The sequence below is a fragment of the Lutra lutra genome, chromosome 4, assembly GCF_902655055.1.
Source record: "Lutra lutra chromosome 4, mLutLut1.2, whole genome shotgun sequence".
Classification (NCBI taxonomy): Eukaryota; Metazoa; Chordata; class Mammalia; order Carnivora; family Mustelidae; genus Lutra; species Lutra lutra.
The window spans coordinates 50,889,370-50,913,086 of record NC_062281.1 but is presented as its reverse complement, the minus strand read 5'-3'; the positions used below and the strand labels follow the sequence as shown (position 1 = coordinate 50,913,086).

At 35.8% G+C, this 23,717-nt stretch overlaps 1 protein-coding gene across 1 annotated transcript in view; it reads left to right on the top strand.

Annotated features, from left to right (window-relative positions):
* Positions 1 to 23,717, top strand: part of RALYL (RALY RNA binding protein like) — a 701,413-nt gene that overhangs the window by 640,560 nt on the left and 37,136 nt on the right. The window contains 1 exon segment of the mRNA XM_047725116.1: positions 10,476 to 10,589. Within this exon segment, the coding sequence (XP_047581072.1) occupies positions 10,476 to 10,589 (114 nt within the window).

The window sequence follows — 23,717 nt, the reverse complement described above, 5'->3', positions numbered from 1 at the left end:
ATACGTACTGTAATAAGTTGCTTACACATTTACTCCCTCCACTAATTATAAACTCCATGAGGTTAAGGAAGCCATTCATTGTAACAAGAAGCTCATGGCTTGGAGAGCAGGGAGAAACTCAAACAAACAAAAATGAAGCATGGTTTTGGAGTCAGACAGTCTACTCTAAACTTGATTTTGTTGCATTTTTATTAGGTAGTCTTTTTTTTTTTTTTAAGGAATTATCAAATAGAAATTTTTAATTTACATCCCAGTTAACATACAGTGTAATATTAGTTTTAGGTGTACAATATTATGATTCAGCACTTCTGCACAACACCTGTGCTCAGCACAAGCACCGTCCTTAATCCCCATCACCTACTTCAGCCACCACCCACCTCCCCTCTGGTAACCATCAGTTTGTTCTTTATGGTTAAGAGTCTGTTTCATGGTTTGCCTCTCTCTCTTTTTTGTCCCTTTGTTCATTTCGTTTGTTTTTTAATTTCCAAATACGAGTGAAATCATATGGTTTTCATCTTTCTCTGACTGACTTATTTTACTTAACATAATACTCTTTAGCCCCATTCATGTCATTGCAAATGGCAATATTTCATACTTTTTTATGTCTGAGTAATATTCTACTATAAAAACACATCTATTATATATATATATATATATATATATATATAAAACATCTTCCTTTTTTTTTATGCATATATCACATCATCCCTTTTTTTTTCAGATCTAGGGTTAGGGTTCATGTTAGGACCAGTATAGGATTAGGACTAGGGACAGGTTGAGGATTAGATTTAGGGCCACAGTGAGGGTATGTGCCTAGTACAGTTCAGAGACCCCTCCAGAGTGTTAGGTTTAGGGTTAGTGTTAGGGTAAGTGTTTAAGGGTTAGATGTATTGCTAGGCAGTCTTTTTTTTTTTTTAAGATTTTATTTATTTATTTGACAGACAGAGATCACAGGCAGGCAGAGAGGCAGGCAGAGAGAAGAAGGGAAGCAGGCTCCCTGCTGAGCAGAAAGCCTGATGTGGGGCTCAATCCCAGGACCCTGGGATCATGACCCGAGCCGAAGGCAGAGGCTTTAACCCGCTGAGCCACCCAGGCGCCCCTGCTAGGCAGTCTTAAACACATTATTTAACTTCTCTAACATTCACCATTCTAATCCATCAAACAATTTTAATAACATATATTTTGTATATTTATCATAAAGATTAATTAAGATGGTATATGTGCAGCTGGTAATGGTATGCTAGATGCATGGCTGCATACAGCAGGTATGTGAATAATAGTTATTGAACAAAATAATGCACTCATTTTTCATTTCATTTTCTCTTCCTAAAAATACATAGAAAGAATTAGTGTAGATGTATGCAGGCCTAGGTATTATGAATACACGCATATGCACATATATGTAATTCTTTTTCTAGCAAATTCCATCCAGAGGTGTGGTAATTGCCAAACTCTATTTACATATATAATTGGAGAATTATACATATTGTTTCAATTTATTTTAGCGAAATTTCTTAAAGTCTGACTTTGAAAACTACTTACAAAGTTGGCAAAATAGTTTTTGCATATTAAACTAGCTTAAAATATATGAATAAGAGGAAAAGGACAAAAAGAAGCTGAAGTAGACAAATTGCATTGATAATGGTAAAGATTTCTTAAAATCTATTTTATGGAAATCAGTGGTCTTCATTTTTTCTGGATGTGACTAAATTAAAAATAATATGGTTCCTTAGTGCATCATGAAGGAAAGAGCTAAAACTGACAATCATATTACCCATACCAAACGAAGTTTTATGGCACAATAAAGAGTGTAGAATTCAAAGTCAAAAGACCTGGGTTTGAGCCTGAACTCTACCTGTTCAGATTATTACATTACACACAGTCACTCTGTAGCTTTGAGAATGTCATGTAAATTGTCAGATTCTCATGTTCCTTTACTGATAAAGTAGTAAATGTAAAAGTAACTGATAAATTAAGTTCTATGCAAATTATTTTTATTCCTTTTTTACATTTAAATAATTTATCAAAGGCTAGGGGAAATAAATAAGAAGAGAAACAAATTACAGTGAATTATTGTTGAAGTCTGCATGCTTACAGTTTTAAGTTTTCTAAATAGTTCCAAGAAGCCTGGTGTTGGTGAAGGAGGGTATATAATTATTTAGACCAGGGTTTCTAAGGCTTGATGCTTTTGACATTTTTAATCAGATAATTCTCTGGTATGGTGTTGTGGGGGGAGGCTATCCTGTATGTTTTATGAGGTTGAGCAGGCCAGATGCCCATCAGATGCCAGTAACACCATGACAATCAAAAATGACTCTAGACATTGCAAATATCCCATGCAGGGCATTACCTTGTGTAAAGAACCACTGATCTAGACAGTTAGCTGAAGCTTCTTTATTTGTCCCTGAATAGACTTGACCCACAGGTGACTAAAATAAATTGAAATATTTTTCAACACATAAATCAGAGATGCACACATTTTTTATATAAACAGATGGTATCACCTCATATGCCTAATTTCCTTTTTAGATTATATCTCATCTCGCAGGAAAAAGCACAAACATTATCTTGTTGACTGTATCAGAATGTAATAACATTTATCAGTAAACCAGTGAACTCATTTAAGTCTGAAATGATTTAATGTGGTTTCTTTTTTTTTCCCCCTGAGTAAAATACTAACTACAGTGATGGTTTTGGAAAAATATTTGAGATTATCTGTATGATGCATACTGACTCCCAGTTTCTCTAGTATCCTGCTTGCCTCAAAGTGAGCTAGAGTAATATATTCTAGGAACTTTATTTTTATTCATTTATCATTTTGCTGATCTTGAAGAATAATTCTAAATTCAAGCCCTAAAATCACCCATAGAAAAATAAAGTATCATCAGCTGGACAACAAAATATTTTTTCTTATGACAGTATGTTTTCTTTTGTCTATAATTTTCTTTTGCAGTTTTTGTTGTAAAATTTATCTAAAGAAAAGAGGGGAAAATATTTTTCCTTTGAAGATAATATTATTTTTGTTTGTCTCAATTTTTAATTTAAATTCTAGTTAGTTTCCATACAGTGTAATATTAGTTTCAGGAGTAGAATTTAGTGATCCATCACCAACACTCAGTGTACAATGCAAGTGGTCTCCTTAATGCTCATCACGCATTTAGACCATCCTCTGACCTCTTCCCTCCAGCAACCCTGTGTGTTCTCTATAGTTAAGAGACTGTTTTCTAGTTTGCCTTTTTTGTTCTTCCTCTTCTATTCATCTGTTCTGTTTCTTAAATTCCACATATGAGTGAAATAATATAGTATTTGTCTTCCTCTGACTTATTTTGCTTAGTCTGATACTCAATGGCCTCCATCCACATCAATGCAAAATGGCAAGATTTCATTCTTTTTGATGGCTAAGTAATATTTCAGTGTGCATGTGTGTGTGTGTGTGTGTGTGTGTGTGTGTGTGCGTGCGTGTGTGTGTGAAAGAGATAGAGTGTGTGTGTGTATATCACCTCTTCTTTATCCATTTATCGGTTGATCGACATTTGGGCTCTTTCCATAATTTGGCTATTGTTGAAAATGCTGCTATAAACATTGGGGTGCATGTATCCCTTCAGATCAGTGATTCTTTAGGTAAATAATTAAAAAATAGTAGTGCAATTGCTGGGTATAGGCGTAGTTCTATTTTTAACTTTTTTAGTCACCTCCACACTCTTTCCCAGAGTGGTTGCACCAGTTTGCATTCCCACCAACAGTGTAGGAGGGTTCCCCTTTCTCTGCATCCTTGTCAACATCTGTTGTTTTCCTGTGTTGTTAATTTTAGCCATTCTGACAGGTATGTCATTGTGGTTTTGATTTGTATTTCCCTGATGATGAGTGATGTTGAGTATCTTTCCATTTAACTGTTATCCTTCTTTATGTCTTCTTTGGAAAAATGTCTATTCATGTCTTCTGCCTATTTAAAATAAGACTATTTGTTTTTTGGGTATCAAATTTTGTAAGTTCTTTATAGATTTTGGATACCAGCCCTTTATCAGATATGTCATTTGCAAATATCTTCTCCGATTCCATCAGTTGCCTTTTAATTTCATTGATTATTTCCTTCACTGTGAAGAAGCTTTTTATCTTATGAAGTCATAATAGTTCATTTTTGCTTTTGTTTCCTTTGCCTCTGAAGACATGTCTAGTAAGAAGTTGCTACAGCTGAGGTCACAGAGGTTGCTGCCCAGTGTTCTCCTCTAGGATTTTGTTGGTTTCCTGTCTCACATTTAGGTCTTTCATTCATTTTGAATTTATTTGTGTGTCTGGTATAAGAAAGTGGTCCAGTTTCATTTTTTTGGATATCGCTATTCAGACACTTAAATACAGAGAACAAGCTGGCGGTTACCAGAGGGGAGGTGGGTGGGGGATGGGTGGACTAGATAAAGAAGACTTAGAGTACACTTGTCCTAATGACCACTGAGTGCTGTATAAAATTCTTAAATCACATTGTATACCTGAAACTAATGGAACACTATATGTAACTTAGATGTGAATTTTTAAAAAATAAAAATTTTAAATATAGCCATTAGCCCTTATATTACTCAGAATAAAACCCATAGTACTTATTTTGGCCAACAAGACTCTCTACCATCTTTTCCATATCCCTTTTCCCTCTTCTCCACTCTCCAGCTGACCTCTTGACTTGTATTCTTCTCCCATTTGCTCATTCCACTCCAGCCATACTGTCCTCTTGGCTGCCCCTAAAACACATCAGGTATACTTCTGAGTCAGGCCCTTGCATCTACCATTCTTCAGCCTGATATAGTCTTCCATCCCACTACCTCTTGATAGTCCCATGACTTGCTGCCTCCCCATATTGAGACTTTTGGTCAAATGTTTTTTTCACTTTATCGGTGACATTTCCCTTTCCTTTCCCATATATACATACATACATACAATGGTAATATATATATAATATGTATCTATTATATAATATAGAATATTATATTCTATATTATATCTATATAATATTCTATTATATATCTATATATAAAATCTATAAAAAATCTATTATATAATATATAATAGATACCTATTATATATAATTATATAACATATAATAGATACTTATTATATAATATACATACATATGTATATTAATATGTACATATATACATATATAATTATATACATATATCATATATAATATATGTATATTAGTATACACAAATCTTACTCCCAAGCTAGGTCTTCCCTAGCCTCTTTTCTGCATTTTATATTTATATTTATAAACAAATAAAAGATACTTGTTTGTTGTCTTCTTCCTCTGTTAGATGGGTGCTCCATCATCAGGGACTTTTGTCTCTGTTGTTTATGACTATATCCCCAGTTCTTGAGAAGGAACTCAGCAATAGCAGATCTTCATGAATATTGTTGAATAAATATGTTAGACACTTGAGTCAAAAATGAAAGCAGTTCCTGATATTGTTAGGGAGAGAGACATTTAAAGAAAAGATCATTTAAAGTGTCATTTGAAAGAAGTATGAGTAGAAAGACGATGAGCTTTTTAACAAAAAGCTCAAGGGTTGAGGATGACTTTACTCTGTAGGCAACATTGGAGCTGAGTATTTAAAAATTAAATGGCATTTGCCAGGTGGAGAAGGTGAGAGTGTAGGGCAGACAAATAAGAACAACCGAAACACAGGTATAGATGTCTGAAAACACAAAACCCATTAAAGGGACAATGAACAGTTGTGACTAGAGCCTAAGATAATTTAGATAGGCAAGCAGGTAAGTCAAGGGAAGGTATTTTGGAGCTGACTGGAAAGCAAAGCAATTTTCTCAAATTCTCAAATTAATAAATTTCAAATTGTAGAACTTGTAATCTTTAGTAATTGGTTCTAATTTTCCCAAGCCCTTAGCTTGTCTACATTAAGTAACTTATACATAAACAATTAAGTAACAGCAAGTTGATTAAAATCATTCCGTATTATTCTTAGTAAAAAATACTCCTGACTCTCACGATCTAATACTCTATATAAAAATAAAGGCACTATATTCTATGCAATGTATCTTCAAAGATAAAGATATTAGATTTTTGAAGCAATGAAGTGGAATTAGGGAAAAATACAAAAGTGTGGCTGCCAAAGGTATATATCCTCTTATTCTTTTATCATAGGCTTTCTGATTAAGAAAAGGTATATTCCCAAGCTAATTTTCTTATTGCACTCCTTGTCTGCTTATCTGTCTCTCCATGAAACAGTCAATTCCAATTTAGTGTCTGGTATATTCACAAAGCTTTAAATAAGATTTGTTGGTTGGGTTGAAATTGCATCCAGTGGTCTACCTACTTACACATACACCTACAGATCTTCTGAAATTTGCTAATTTCTTGCTGTGTTTAAGAGACTGAGCTAAATTCTGTTAAACATGCAAGGAGAAAAAGAATGAGAGAAAGAGAGAAGAAAGAAAAAAGAGAAAGAGAAAGAAAGGGGAAGGGAGGGTGGGAAGGAGGAAACAAGGAAGGAAGAGAAGGACAGAAGGAAGGCAGGAAGGAAGGACGGTAAGTAGGAAAGCAGGAAAACAAGGAATTGGATGCCTTCTCTCCATTCAAGAGAGTTTGGTTGTTGAGAGCCTATGATAGGATAAATTCATTAATATGTTTTGCCTCAAACAACTGTCCAAAATTCCTTCTTTTTGAAATGTTGTATTGTCAGAGATCAGAATAATTTATTAATCTGGAATCTCAAAAATTGTTATGGATCTGGTTTATGATGAAAGACAGAAAATTTTTACTATTTACTAATCTAATTCAAGATCTCTTCTTAAGCCTATTAATATAATTTTCTAATTAAGGAGGACATACTTTGAAGTCCAGGACATTATGGTAAGCATCAGGAGTCTCATCAGTCAATAACAGAAGAAGGAGCTTATTATAACACAGAAAATATTCAAAAGCATGACTCTTGAAATTCCTCAATATCTAATCATGGCTTCACTCTCATGAAGCTTATAATTTAATATGAAAAGTGGACATACTAAGTAAAAATCAACAGACAGTGTATGTCTAGTGGTAAATATGAGATGCCATTAAATACAGGGAAGAGTTGCACCCTCCAGAGGGTTAGTCAAAGAAGAATCCATAGAGGAGGCAAGACTTTCAATGAAGCTCTAAAAGGCATATAGGATTTTGATATAGACATATTTGAGGGAGAGAGAGAGTCTTTGCTGGGATAATAATATCAATAAAAACAATAGCAATAATAATAATATGTAATAGAAAGAATGTCTTCCGCTACTATCATTTATTGGGTTTGATGATGTTCTGGGCATGGTCCTAAGTGCTTTATGTGAACTGCTTTATTAAATTTTTATAACAGGCCTCTAAGGTAAAGGATGGAAATTGCAGATGTTGAACTTGAATCTTAGTGATTACAAGTGACTCCCCAAAGAAACATTGATGTGAACTAGAGTCTATCCGGTTCCATGCATTATTTAATTAAGCACTAACCTTTTCTGTTCAAGTGAAGAGTATGTTTTCTGAGGAAATGGAATGCACACCTGGAAATATACTTAGGAGCAGACCCTGGATACCAGTTCATAGTTTGGTTTGTGCACCTCTGTGTGGGTTTCTGGCCTTTTTCCTATAGAAATGGGGACATTCTGGTAGTATTCAATTGAAAAGGTTTTTAATTTATTACAATGAAGGGACTATGCCATAGACTGAGCAAATTGAAGGCAGAGCCTAATTAAGAGTGGGCAGAGAGTGGACGGTGGGGGGGAAGAAAATGTAAAAAGGAAGGAAAATGAACTGGGAAAATTTGGATCTAAGGCTCTCCTTAATTCTGAACTCACTTATATTTTTGGGGGAAATATCAGAATTTAAAGTTGCAAAAATTTTTTAAATTCTAAGTTTAGAAATCTATGCTTGTAAAATACACATCTATTTTGCTGGAGTAGGGGATCAATGTAACCCACAGTGCAGGAGATAAATTATTAACAGGAGCCAAAAGGGGGGGGCAGAAAAGAGGCAGAGAAGAGTTTGAGAGGGAAGCACATCGATAGAGAGGTGGTTTATCTCAGATATTCCTTCTGGAAACCAGACACAATAACACAAAGCCATCCCCATATCTATAGATAAGTGAATCCTACTGAAGATAGGTACAAACAGGATTCTAGGCAAGTAGGCCAGGTAAGCGGCAGGCCTTCTCCCAAGGACAGCACTGAAGTGTACTAAGAAAACAACTTTCACAGCTGCTCAAGAAGCAGCCAAAATTGGTTTTAACCTGTGCTTTGCCGGACCTTGATGAACCTTTGCTGCTAGCCATTCCAAGATTGAAGCTGGGCCACTTGCATAGGGCTGGAGACGGGTTCAGACTTTCCTGGTAGAGGCAGGAAAGAGCTTACAGAATTTATGCCCATCAGATCCTTGTTGTCTCTAAGCTTAAATACCATTAACTAATTAAACCAAAATTTTATAATGGTCTGACTCGGATCATAAAATGAGTTTCTGGAGTATTAAACATGAATCTAAAAGCCAGGCTTGACTTCTTGGATACATGTTAAGTTCCTAGGTGGTGAGCCCAGATTTCTAGTGGTTTGTAATATAGTTTCTATAAAATGGGGTATTGGTGGGTTTTTGTTTTTGTTTTTTTTTTTTTTTTAAGGAAATAACAACATGAAAATAAGTCAACTGCATTCCTGGGCCGAGGTGTGGCTCTACTTAGAAATATATTCTGTTAGTTTCCAGCCACAGTCCCATTTCTCCTGCACTGAAATCTAATGTTATAAGATAAAATATTTTCTATTAAGTTTGATAGGTTTAAGTAAAACTACATGATGTGCTTCCATCAAAGGAAATGAAAATCATTCTTCAAAGCGGAATCAATTTGCAATTGTGACAGATGATGTTTTTCAAATTTAGCTGCAGTTCCACAATGGCACTTTGATGTCGTTGAAATAATTGACATAAGAAGCAATTCTCTATTTTAAACTGTGTTCTACTTTCAGTTTGGTTCTCCATAATAGGAACACTCCATGGTGTCCTGGATTCTTGTAGTTTTTATTTTGCAAGCTACTTTGCATCATAAACAAAAATCTGCTTTTTGTAAAAGGGATTTCTTATTTTATAATAAAAAATGTTTTCTCACTTTTTTATACTGGAAAAAAAAAGTCTGTGCTTCCTTTGAGCAATTAATGTACATTGATGCATACATTATCATTTATATTATATCACATATCTTAGTTGACAAATAGCTCTATTCCAAGCAAACATAGATTGCATTTCGTTTTTATTATTTTCCAAAGAAATTTCCTGAAGACTAAAGAACCAAGCTAAATGCTCAATTTCTTGCAGCATTTCTGGGGAGAATCCAAGCTGAGATCATCTTAAACTTGAAGCAGAGGTGACAGAGAAGAATCAATAGGCTGACATCAAGCTCTATGCCCCCCATTGTAGACGCATCTCTGTGGAGGCATGGATACCCGAAACCCCACCTACTGAAAACCCCTAGGCAGATGCAGATGTTCTATAGTGATAGCTTTGAAATCTTCATTCTCTGGTTTTTGTGGATTTGTGGCAAATTTCCCAGTGGTTCTCAGAAAAATAAGAAAATAGGAACACTGCAGTGAATTTTCCATAAACATAAATATGTTTCTGTTAAAGGACTGCCCTTTAAATAGGAGATTGTCCTCTTCTTTAAGCTCCTTCTTTATAAAATAATTATTATTGTTAATAGTAGGCTGTTTATTGTTTTTAACATCCTTTCTCGGCAAAATGAAAAGTTGTCAGTCCTGTGTTGGTTCCCACTTGTTTTTCTTTGAAACCATGCTAAATATAAAAAACCTGGAATGGGAATCAGTACTGTAGAACATACCAGTGGGAACTTGGGTGAATTTTCTTTCCTCCAGCCCCATGGCTTAAAAAGGGACATGTACAACTTATTACCTCTTTTTTTTTTTTTAAAGTAGGCAAAGTAGCAAGAGTTCTATTAGAAGTCTCTTGCACCTACGACATTTCTTCAGACAATAAACTTTATATCCTGGTTTCAATAAAACGCCAGGGGACTAGATTACAAATATCATTGACTACTGAAATATGTATTACAACATAGAACTCAATGTGGTATTAACATACCTGTCATGATTTTATCATTCCTCAATCTGAATCCATTTTACAGTGCAGATTAGCTAGCTACCTGCCAAAACTGAGTTTCATATCACTTAGTTATTTGATAAGATGTTTCCAGATTACTCCATCCCTTTGCATAACTTTCAGTGAAAAGATTTAGTATCTAATGCTCACGTCACTGAAAGCTACTGTAATTGCCAATGTCTTCCAGTATTCTAGGATTGCTGGAAATAACGAGAAACTGGTAAGGTTGAAAAGTGTCCTATGTGATTTGACACTATCTTGAGACAACATGGGGTTTCTGTGAGTCGTGTTCTACGTGAGTTGATGGTACATTTGACATTCTGTTGCTTTCATTCCCTTTTCCCCTTTCCAGTGAAATCAGATGAGTTACAGACAATCAAGAAAGAATTAACCCAGATCAAAACGAAAATTGACTCCTTGCTAGGGCGCCTGGAGAAAATTGAAAAGCAGCAGAAGGCGGAGGCAGGTAAGTGAAAAGGATTTATGGCCAAAGACATGTCATGGTTAAACCGGTGAAACAGTGTCAATCACAGGGACAGCTCAGGGCCAGGGTGACACTCACCGAGTTTAACAGGTTAATACAGACACATGAAGAAAGTATTTAAGCCAAGAGTTGCAACAGGGCAATCTGAGTTTTTACTCGTTAGAGAACATGAACCCATTTGTCTAAATTTCATATTTTTAAACAAGGAGAAAAGTTTTGATGATAACAAGCATAGTTGTATCATAATTAAAAGTTAATAGCTCACTATCAAGAATCTTTTAAGAAAATAAAATCAATTACTGGAACAATACTGTCAGACTAAAATAATATTCATATTTAAGTAAACTAACTGCAGAAATATAACAGATTTCAGAAATGAAGATTAGAAAGCCCAGCCCTTACACTGCTACAACCCTGTAAAACCAGTACCCAGTTTCAGGGTCCTCCACATCAAAAGCACGCCCCTGGCCTCCCCCTGCCAAGTCATTTGATCCTATCTTTTACAACTTAATGCCCCCTCTCCTTTGAATTATTAGCCTTGACCCTGTTTCTCTTCTAATACAATTCTAATGCCCTTGTCATGTGGCTACATATAGTTTTTACATCATAGACTGTGAGAATTGGGATACAGTTAGAGCTGAGCGAGTACACAGTTTGAAAATCGTGTTCTGCAAGCCTCACATACCTCAGAGGCTCCCTGGAGATAGGATGAGGGTTCGAAGGAGGCCCAGAAGGTAGATGAACTCATGCCTCCTCCAAATCCAGCCCTTGCTCTACCTGTGTATCGATTTTATTATTGGGTTTCAACATAAGACTTCATTTGCTTAAAGAGCTTCACTTTTCAAGGGTGCCTGGGTGGCTCCGTCAATTAAGTGTCCCACTCTTGATCTCAAGGGAAAAAAAAAAAAGAGCTTCACTTTTTAAAAAATATAGTTCTGAAAGCCATTGATCAAATCCAGCTTCCTCATTTCACAGATGAAAAAACAAAGGTTCAATGAGGTAAATTGATTTTTCCATGGTCACTTGACTAGTGAGTGATGGACCTGGGTCTCAAACCACAGTCTCATGAGTGACTCCTGTGCTCTTCCCATTTATAGTTTTAATCTCAGGTCCCACCTAGGACCTGGTCCCAGGATTTCACTGAGGTGAGGCCCCCTGGTTACTCCTTACTAATGAGAACTGGTTGGGATCCTGGGGCTCCTGAGCTACACAGCAAAGAGGAACCTGCCTGTGTGTTCACTGTATCACTGGGGTGAGGACTAGAGCTTTTATCTCCTAGTGATGAGCCATATAGGACTCAAAAGAAAAGAAAGCAGATGTGAGTTGGTGGCACAGCATAGTGAATGAGAGAAATAAGCTCTGGTTCAGATTCTCACGCACCACTGACTTAGCCTCATTTTTCTCATTTATAAAATAAAGATAGTAATCCTTAACTCACATTGTGAGAAACAAAGTATCATATGTAACTTATACAGCACAGTTATGAGCAGGGAATAAAGGGTCAAGAATTAGAGCTGTTTGGTATTGGCAGTAACGCAAGCATATACAGGCAAATGAACATTTCCTACTATTTTCCCACGACCCATTTTTTTTATTAAAATTTTTTATTTTTTTATAAACATATAATGTATTTTTATCCCCAGGGTACAGGTCTGTGAATCGCCAGGTTTACACACTTCACAGCACTCACCATAGCACATACCCTCCCCAATGTCAATAACCCCACCCCCCTTTCCTGGTCCCCCTCCCCCCAGCAACCCTCAGTTTGTTTTGTGAGATTAAGAGTCACTTATGGTTTGTCTCCCTCCCAATCCCATCTTGTTTCATTTATTCTTTTCCTACCCCCGCAAACCCCCTACGTTGCATCTCCACTTCCTCATATCAGGGAGATCATATGATAGTTGTCTTTCTCCATTGACTTATTTCGCTAAGCATAATACCCTCTAGTTCCATCCACGTCATCGCAAATGGCAAGATTTCGTTTCTTTTGATCACACGACCCATTTTTTAAAAACATGAGCTATATACCTAGCACATGGATGGAGCTTCTCTCTAACGTGGATGGGAAAGAGTAGATAAAACAATCATTTTATTAAAAATTTCTATTATTAACATACTTTCTACTGAGAAAAGATACGGGCAAAAGATCGGAGTAGACATTTTTCTAAAGAAGACATACAGAGATGGCCATCAGGGACATGAAAAGAAGCTCAGCATCACCAGTCACGAGGGAAATGCAAATCAAAACCACCAGGTAATATCACCTCACGCTTGTCCTTGTCCGAATGGCTAGTATCAAAAAGACAAGAAACAACAAGTGCTGGTGTGGATATGGAAAAAAGGGAACCCTGGGGCACTGTTGGTGGGATTGTAACTTTCCACTATGAAAACAGATGGAGGGTCCTCAAAAGATTAAAAATAGAACTACCATATGATCCAAAAATTGCAGTACTGGGTATTTATTTGAAGAAAACAAAAACACTGCCTACCCTTCTTAATACAGAAATTTAGACTTTAGGAAGTTTTTTATATGCTGTCTATGGCACTAATCTAAAGTGTTGCTGTAACTGAAATATCCTGTGATGTTGCCTAAATCAATATTTCCCTTTGAGGAACTTCTGTGAAATTCGTTATTATGTAAAACAACCCTTACAGCAAAGGACTTTGATAACCAATTTGCACTTCAGTTTAAAGGATTATGGAGAACTCATTTAAATATAAATCACCTCAAAGAGAAAAATGTGATCCTTATTCTATCATATTATACCTTCCAGTTTCCTGAAATGAATAATACCTTTCACATATCTTCTTGGAAGATCATCTATAAATGTAACACCAAAATTCAAAGCTTGCGTTTTCTTTTCATGAAAGGCTGTCACCTTATTTTTGTATGTGTTTAAACTTTCCCAGTCATGAGAGAGTTATTTTTAAAATGATAGGCTTAGTCTTTTGATATTTATGTCTTTCTTACTTTAACATGTTAGGAAGAAAATGGAATTATTTAATTTGTAATTTCATTCACTTAGTAATTGTCTCCTGAACAGCCTTCGTATTTATGGAGATAAAATGATTACTTTCTATATTTTCTTTATGAAAAGAAATCAGGGTTGTAAGGAAAGAGTCAAGACTAGATTATAGAAAGTGGAGAGAAATAAAATAAAATTCTTAAAAATACTCAATATCTCCTTGCTAAATTTAAGAGAGAACTCATTTTAATGCTTATTTGGTTGCTAACCTAATTATTTTGTAGCTAACTAAGGTCTCTATTTCATTATTACTCTTTTATACATCTCTCATTCCCAATCTCAGTTTTTTGATAATGGAAGTTTCTAGCACAGAGCACTGGCAGGAAGGAGATGGAGGATCACAAACCAAAGACTGAAAACCACACAACAATGGAAATTGTCCAGTATTCAAGCTTCATACTCTCTTTTTTTTCTTTTTTGTTTGTAGTGAATTTCTAAGCTATGAGGAATAATTGTAATGAAGTATAATTACTTGACTTGGGATTCTCTATACTTTCAACTGCTTTTAATGGGTATTTGTATGGTGTCCTGTCTCCCTCTTTGAGATTGTAAACTTCCTGAGCATAAGGTCATGTGTTCTCTTCCTTTTCTAACTCCCCAACAACATGTACTATGTACCAGGCACCACCTGGCAAGTCATCTCAACCCCTCAAATGTAAACTAGAGGAATGGATTATGACCTCAAACATACGATCCTAACTTTTGAGTTACAGTTAGCATAATTCTACAATGGATAGTTATTTTTTTCCTTGAATAATTCAATAGACACAACTTTGGGATATAGGGACTATGCAGATTATTGAAAACAACAAATAACACATCAGTGTAGCCTACAGTTGTGCCTCACTGTTGGATGATTCTTTTAAAAGAGCCACATATAAATGGCCACGTAGCAATGGCACAATTTACATGTGGTTTACACAGCAATGTTAAATGACAAAAAAGGGTAAAAGAGGCAAGAAGGAAAACTAGAAACTGGGTATCCAACAATAGGCACAATTAATCCACAGGCAACTACATTTTTTTTGAAAAAATCAAACTTCGGGGCACCTGGATGGCCTAGTGGGTTAAGCCTCTGCCTTCGGCTCAGGTCATGATCCCAGGGTTCTGGGATCGAGCCCCCATCGGGCTCTCTGCTCAGCGGGGAGCCTGCTTCCTCCTCTCTCTCTGCCCGCCTCTCTGCCTACTTGTGACCTCTGTCTGTCAAATAAATTAATAAAAATCTTTAAAAAAAAATCAAACTTCAAGCATAAAGTCTCTGATGTGAAAAGGCAAGCAGACATTATGTAATTCAATTTTATTCTCAGTGGTGTCCCTGATACACTGCAAGCCTGTCCTGCTTGGAAATTCCAATGATAATAGCCAATGTCTGACCTCAGCATTAGAGAGGTCACAAACCAGGTCCCATAAGATAAATTCATCCCCAAGATGTTTGGTAAAAGATACAGAATTTTACAAAATAACGTCCAAGATGGGGCACCTGGGTGGCTCAGTCATTAAGTGTCTGCTTTCAGCTCCGGTCGTGATCCCAGGGTCCTGGGATGGAGCTCCACATTGGGCTTCCTGCTCCGTGGGAAGCCTGCTTCTCCCTCTCCCACTCCCCCTGCTTGTGTTCCCTCTCTCTCGCTGGGTCTCTCTCTGTCAAATAAATAAATAAAATCTTTAAAAAAGGGGCAGTAGGGGGCACCTGGGTGGCTCAGTAGGTTGAGCATTTGCCTTTGGCTCAGGTCATGATCCCAGGATCCTAGGGTCAAGCCCCACATCGGGCTCCCTGCTCAGTGGGAAGCCTGCTTCTCCCTCTTCCACTGCCCTGCTTGTGAACTCTCTTTCTCTGTGTCTCTCTCTGTCAAAAAATATATAAAATCTTAAAAAATATATATATATATAACACCAAGAATTATAATATTACAAATAAATAGCAAAATACATAACTGCTTTTGAAAAGTTGGAATCTTTCCATATTGCTATCATTTTATGCATGGCATACTCTTTTCAGTTTACTAATATTTTTATTTAGCCAGTTCACATATGAATGTGATTTACTGGGTTGGTCCCTATTTGCATTTATGTCTCAGATGCCTACGATAGGTTCTCCTTATAGGGCACCAAGCCAAAGTTCTTTTGTTTTTACTTGGTTTGGTTCCCTGAAGCCAAGATAACGTGTCATCTATTGTGGATGTAATAGTCAATTAAATTTTTAAAAAGAGCTATGATATTCTCACTCCCAACCTTTAAATGGAGAGTCAACATAATTGGCCCATAGATGTTCATCTTAGATGCATTCAAATTTTTGTCAGGACATCTTTGAAGCCACCTTTTCTCTAGATAAATACCAGTAATTTTTTCAGCTACCTCTCACGAATTTGGATTTGCATCTTGAACCGTTGTCATCTCTCTTCTCTGGTCTTCTATAGTTTGTCAACTGTGTATTGAGGTACTCAGGATGGAAAACATTGCTCCAGATATAATCTGGAGCACATATAACATGGTCCCTGTAATGTAACTATTTCTGCCACCTATAATGTGACTATTTTTGTTCTGAATACCTTACTGCTAGCATTTGCACTCTGGATTAAACTGGTGATGTTTCTGGTTACAGATATTGGATTAAATACATGGATTGAGCTCTGTCATCTTCTGAAACTGCATTAAAATGATAGGATTTAAAAAATGAAAACCCCTAGGCATAAAGAGAATGGGAAGAGAATTTTAGAAGCTAGACAGCAAATGGAGAATTGTACCTGACTTAGCATATCCTAGAAATCTGGGTCCAGTTTTAACCACCCAAATCCCAAAAGGCTCAAAATTAAAGACATATTCTTCTGGAAAAGCAGGTATTATAAATGGTTGCAAGTCTATAGAGGAATCAAATTCCTATATCACCATTCCTAACCCACTAGAAAACTGGTGAAGTTTCCTTAGAGAAAAACTACAACAGCAGATCTCAGAGCTGGTAGACAACAATTTTAAGTGCAGTTGAAGATTAAGGAGAGAAGTGAAAGTTTACACAATTACTGTAGGAATTCCAGGCATTCTCTTCTCCCTCAGCTGCCAGGCTACAGGCAAGACACTAGAAGTTTTCATTGGGAATATGAGCATCCTGAAAGGAAGGATTTAAAGATGCTGGCATAGTTGCCACCCAAGGAATTGTCAACCTGGTCATCCTGCAAAAACAATAACCCTGTGCTTATGAAGCTGCCCATTGATATTTTAATACCCCACTGGTAATATGAATGGACAAGCATCACCGAGTAATAGAAAACACTTAACAAAGAAAAGAAATATCAGAAAAGGAAAAAGAGTTTGAAGGAAACAGATTATGCAGAAGAATAAAATTTTAAAAAGAAAAAAAAGCACCAATTAATACACTCAGAAAGAAAGAAGATACTGCATTCATGAAATAACGTGAAACTAAAATTTGAATATTCAGAGGACAGATAAAAGAACTTTTAGAAATTAACATATGATAGCACAAATAAATAACTCAATACAGGATTGGAAGACAAAATTAAAGAAACTCTCCCAGAAAATACAGAAGAAAATAGATATGGAAAATAAGAAGGTATGAATGTAAAAAATCACTGGATGAAATCTGAATAACAGGGCTTCAGAAAGAAAGAGGATAGAGCATCAAAAACATTTTCTAGGAAAACAAAAACTGAAGAGCATAGTTAATCACACGAAAGAATCCACTGAGTGCTTGAAACAATGCATGAAAATAGACGCACTTCCAAGCATATCATTGTGATATTTCAGAACGTGAGGACAAAGAGAGGTCAGTCCTACCAACTTCAGAGAGACAGAAAAGAGCGAAAACAGTTCTCATATATAGAAACAGGAATCAGAATACCAATGGGCTTCTCAGCAGCCACACAGAAATGTAGAAGCCAATGAAAACATGCCCTAAAAATTCTGAGGTAATATCATTTAAAAGCTACAGTTCTGTACCTAATACCCAAATCCTTAAATGTGAGGGTAGATTAAAGACATTTTCAGATATATAAATATCAAGAAGTATACCTTAATTCATTCTTTCTCTGAAAAGTACTGGAGGAGGTACTTCACTAAAACAAGGAGGTAAACTGAGAAAGGGGAAACACCGCTTTCCCAAAGCAGGGAAATCCAAAGGCAAAAACAAGGGGAGTATTCAAGATGGTGGTAAAGGGTATCCTGGCATGAGCTGTGTGCAATGGGCCCAGAAAGAAAGAAGTCCAAATCAGATCTACTCCCAAGCTCTGAGAGAGACTTTTCCAAGATGAAATTGATCTAATGGCTAAAGGGTGGGGAAGTAAATCAGTCTAAATGAGATTTACATGTCTAGTTAAAGTTTGCTCAACTACATAAAAGTACATGGAGAATTAAATTAAAAACAAACAAACAACAACAAAAAAACCTAAGACAGTTTTTAACACCAAAGAAAATAGTATTGTTCAGGAAAGAAAAATTATTTATTATATACTAATAAGCTTATTTGCACAAAGTATTAAATACTTAAAATTATTTAAAAACAGAAAATTGGTCTAATCTAATTTACAATATAACTTCCTAGAGTGATGGGGAGTAAGTGGGGATTGTACGATAGAGAACTCAATCCTCAGCTTTCTAAGTCTGAGTAATATCAACAGACAGTAATATCAACAGAGCATAAATTGATCAAGAAATAGCAATATAAACATATTATTTAGAAATATGAGGGCATATATTTAAAATAATGAGCTGAGTGGAAAACCTTGAAGGAACTGAAAATGATGAGCAGGTAGGAACGGAAGACTGCTATTTTTGGTAAAAAAGTCTTGTGGAATATTTGACTACAAAAATTAAATGTTTTAAAGAAGCTAAATTTAAAGGGATGAAAAGAGAGTGAGTTGTGTGGTTAGCAACAGAATCAAAGCTTTTCCCTCTGCTTAATGGAGAAATTCCTATGGCTCTCCCTAGGATAACTGTAAAAGAAAAATTGCACTGGACACTTACTAAAAATGGCAAGGAAGTCTTCATTCAAGACTGTTGCTTTTTTTTTTTTTTTTTTTTTGAGTAGGGCTCAAAACTAGTGCAATATGGGATGGAAACTGAACTCTACTAAAACAAAAGGCAGGATAATTTTTAAATGCTAAGCTAATGGAAAAGTATTAGAGGATATTAGTACAGAGCCTGGTTGGTATGATTGGGCCATCTGTGTTTGCTAATTGACTGTTATGGAAGATAAGCTTCTACTCTCCCACAGAGACTATCTTTCTTGATGATTTCATTTCAAGGGGATGACTTCTAGATCTTAGGAAAGACAGGTCTAGGTTGTAAAAGATTTACATCTCATAAGAGCATAGAAAGAATTTACAATCCCAAATTTTCTCAAGTAAGCACTCTAAGAAAAAAGAGGTCAGGAGCCTCTTAATTTAGGAAGAAGCTTGTCTAAAGTTTGGTCAAGCTGAGGGGTACACTAAAGTCCTTGGTAATAATCACCCTCTTTCAAATGAAATCTTTCTCCTCACATTCTTATCTCATATACTCTACTCTCTGTGGCCTGTCTCTGCTCACATCAGCACTACATAAATCCTGTCAACCAAATTGCCAAACGGAACATCTTCTATTCCTTCTACAACCAGTATTGCAAACCCTTACCTTAACATCTTTTTACTCCATCCCTTCTATTTTCCCAATACTGTTGCCGGTACCCAAACCCTCATCATCTCTCACTTGTTCTGATGCACTCATCTTATTTTTTAACAACTTTAGTGAGGTATATTTTACATACAATGAAACGTCATCATCCCAAGACTGCAATTCAATGACTTCTTAGTGGTTTTTCTGAGCAGTACAACCATCACCACAAATCAGTTAGAACATTTTCATCCTCCAAAGCCTCCCCTGGTAGTTGGTCTCCCCACTTCTAGTTTGCTTCCTCCTTAATTCACCTTACTTGTGGCAAATAGATTTACACTAGCAAAACATCCAAGGCCCCAGGCTTAAGAATCAAACAGAAGTAGGTTCAATCCTATTAGAGATCTAGTCCCCAAACTTATTAGTTGTGTGATATTTGGAAAGGTGCTTATGAAATCTATAAAATGGGGGGGGCTTAATATCTATCCCTTAAAATTATTGTGAGGTTTAAATAAACACAGCATCTCTGTAATTTTTAAAATCATTTATATTGAATTTGTGGTGACCCCAACAATCCAGGTACTCCAGAAGAACTAATTTAAGGTCATTTTCTCCAGGAATGTACTTATGTAACTGACATTTTAACTGGAAAGCAATCCTCCAATGTAACATTCCTGATGCTCTTTTATGTCATTATTAGTAATACCATAATAAGTTGCATCTTTTTAAATAGCATTTATTGGAATCATTGAGTTAAATTCATATTATATACAGGTGTTATAATGTAGAATTTTTTTAATAATATAGCTTATACTGGTATGCAAAAACAATAGTTCCAGGGTACTTGCTTGGCTCTAATGAATAATGTGACTGTTTTGTATCACATTCTTTCCAACCATCTGCTAAGTACAATTTAGCTAGCAATTAGCTAGCAATTAAGCCGGCCTGTCAAAAAACTTAATTGTCAACTCAACCAATTTTCAGAGTTATATTAATGATAATAGCTATGCAGCAAACTGAATTTGATAAAAATGCTTTGAACATAAACCCCAACAATTCTAACTTGTTTTCTCAATCATATACAGCTTTGGAAACAGAAATATGATGTGCAAAAATAAATAAATAAATAAATAAATAAATAAATAAATAAACCTTTCAAATAGGAGGGTTGAAATTTAATATCAAATTCTTTTCTTTCATGGCTCTCTAAAGCCTGAGGCATTTTCCCATAAACAGAAGCACCTACCTAGCACTCGCCCTCCTTTTCCCTTGACAGCCCTTACTTAGTTGGAGCATGTGCCCCTAACTAAACAGACTTCTTCATTCTTTAATTTAAAATTGTCTGGTTACTGAAGAGATTCAAAAATCTGTCAAATTAGGCCTTTCTTCTAGAGATATATTAGGAAACAGCCCAGGCTATGGAGTCAGAAAACCTTAAGCAGGAATTCTGACTCTTGTACTCACTAGCTGTGTGACCATGAAAACCTGTTTCTCCATCTGTCAAATGATTAAGAACCTCCCCTGCAGAATGTTTCAAGGCCTATAGGTAATGAATGTTGCATGGTCAGCACTTTGTAAGGACTCACTAACTTGGAGCCATAATAAATCTTTTTTTTGTTGTAAATCCATAATTTATGTAATATTAGAGATATCTTTTAGGCATAAGCTCCTAGCTTTTTAGTTCCTAATCCATTCTTTAAAAAAAAAAAAATCTAAAGCTCACTTAGCCCACAAAAGAAATGCTATGGTCACCCATCACTCTGACCTAAAGAAGACAACAGAGACTCCATAGGATGCCAGCGATCAAAAACAGCCCCCCTCCTGTAAGCCCGTGCAGACTTCACGCTTTATTTTTCTCCTGAAGGCTTATCCATGTGAAAATGAACAATCTTCTAGAAACTCTCAGACCCCACATGTTACTCTTAGTTGTAGGGGCTCTCCCTGAAAATGTGGCAGGGAATGTTTCTTTTAATCTCTGTGGCTTCATATTTTTGCTACCATGATGCCGAATTCAGTACTCACTTTGACTCTCTGAAAAGGATTTGACACCCAGATGTTTACATTCATTTTTTAGTTCCATGACAATTCATAAACCTATTCAGCAAATATTTCACTTGCATGTAAGGCTCTGAATTAACCATCAGGGCTACAAAGAAGAATAAAAATGTTTCTGCCCCAAAGAACTTTAGCAGCAGAGACATAAATGTGTAGGCTCTCACATACAGACCACATATACACTCAATGCTCAATAAAACGGAAATAGCGATAAGTAGAAACAGAATTATGCAGATAAAGAGAATGCTATTAAATCAGGACTAAACTAAAATATATTAATGACTTCTAGTAGCAGTAAAATTAGTTAATTATTTATAAAACAGAACAAGTTGCTTTGTTTCTATTTCAACAAGATCATTACTGGATCAAAACTGCTTGTTAAACCGTGAACCAAGTTTAATAAACAAGATGTGCTTTCATGTGTGATTTTATTCCTAGAAACTATCATTGTTTAGTGATTATAACGTTTTTCACTGAGGTAATGATAAAAATCTATGATGACTACATATTACCAAAACATAGGCTGATTGTTTGATTATTGTTGCAATTAAAGGGTTTTTTTTTTTCTCAAACCATATAACGTCGTCCACACATTTGCTTCCAAGTTAATGAATGGATGAATGAGGATAAGTCCTAGGTTTCTTTGCACTGAACTCTAATAACTCTTGCTTTTGAAATGGACTGTTAGAGGAGTTGCGTGTATGTTATACAACACACACACAAAAGCAGAGAATAATTTAAAACACTATGCCTATCTAAACAGAAATGAAGCCAAAATTGTCTTTGCAGTGTATAATTCTTAATGGTCAGTAGTGACGAATGATTTTACATAATCTGTCTGTAGCAATCAAATAATCAATATAGATTCAACTCAAGAATTGTTTTTGAGCCTGTTATGATAACATGTTTTTGTGGCCTTTACACTTTAGAAAACACATTCACCTCTTTTTTCTCATTTGAGTATGCAGCAACTCTCTGAAAGATGTTATTTTCATGTTCATCTTTTAGAGAAGAAAGCCATAGTTAATAGGAATAATAATTAACAGAATTATGGATCTCAAATCCTATATCCTCTCTAATAGCTTATATTATCTCTTCTATGTATTAAGCACTCAGTAAGGGGTCCAGAGCAAATCAAACAATTTCTTGATAACTGACGTGTATTGCACTTTTCACCTTACAAAAGATTAACAACTATATTATCCCCTTTGAATGGGACAATGACCTTTTGAGACAAGAGCTCAAATATTAGGGAAACTTAAACACCACTGAGAAGAGGATAAGACAACAGTAGACTATAAGACAGTGTTTGATCTGGGCTTTGGTTGATTGGGAGAGAAGGGACCCTATTCAGGTAGGAAGATCGGGAGAGTCAGTTTGGATTTCAAACACAACTGCAACGAATTGATGCACAAAGCCAAATGAGGGCTACTCATCTTTAAGTTCTGATCCTACATGGCTTCTCTAAAAATCTTCCATACTTCTTCGGTGAAAGACTTTTCAGAGGGGTAAAAAGAAACTGGAATATTAATTTCAAAAATTAAAAAGCAAGTGTTCCCAGAGAACAAATATTTCTGAAATGATTAAAGAAGAAATGTATATGTCACACCAAATGAATTTCCAAAATGATATTAATCCTAAATAAAAGTGCAGTTATGCGTTATTTAAAAAAAAATAAACGTAATGATCTAAAATTGAGAAAGTCTGGCTTTAGGAAAATTTGTAAGATTCAATACACTTTTTCACTGTATAGGATAATAACTGTCCAGTCCCAAACATCCATCCCTCTCTCATTCTCAAATATCAAACCAAGTTATGAGAGCAATGGTATTTTTTTTTAAGATTTTATTTGTTTATTTGAGAGAGCAAACACGAGCAGGGGGAAGGGGCAGAGGGAGAAGCAGACTCTGCTCAAACTCGGCTGCACAACTTCCCTTCACTTGGTGCTGGCCAGCGGTGTGTATATAGTAGGTTAAGGGTCAAAACCTGTAGAGGTTTTTTCCAATGATATGTGGAAGGAAGGCAAGATGAATAAAACCTAGTAATTTTCTGTAACAGTTAAGTTCAGCATGTGTTTGGTCTATATCTCTTGCCTTCCTTTTACTCCAGATACTTGGGTCATCTTCTCCAGACTAAACCTTTTTGAATAAGCTTGACAGTAATCACTTAAGAATCTTCATAGGACTTTCTATGCTAAAAGTAATGCAGACATCAGAGAAAAGGGAATTTATGCCACTTGCTTTCATCTGGACACTCACTATATGAGGATAAAGAGTGGAGCTTTGAAAGCAGAATTTACATCATCACTACATTAGTTATATTGTTCTATGGAGAAAACGGACACTAACAAGTTGATAGAAAAACAACATGGAATGTATAGTCTGTATCTATACGTGGAAAGTTAATGTGAAGAAAAGGAGCCTAGATTTTGTCA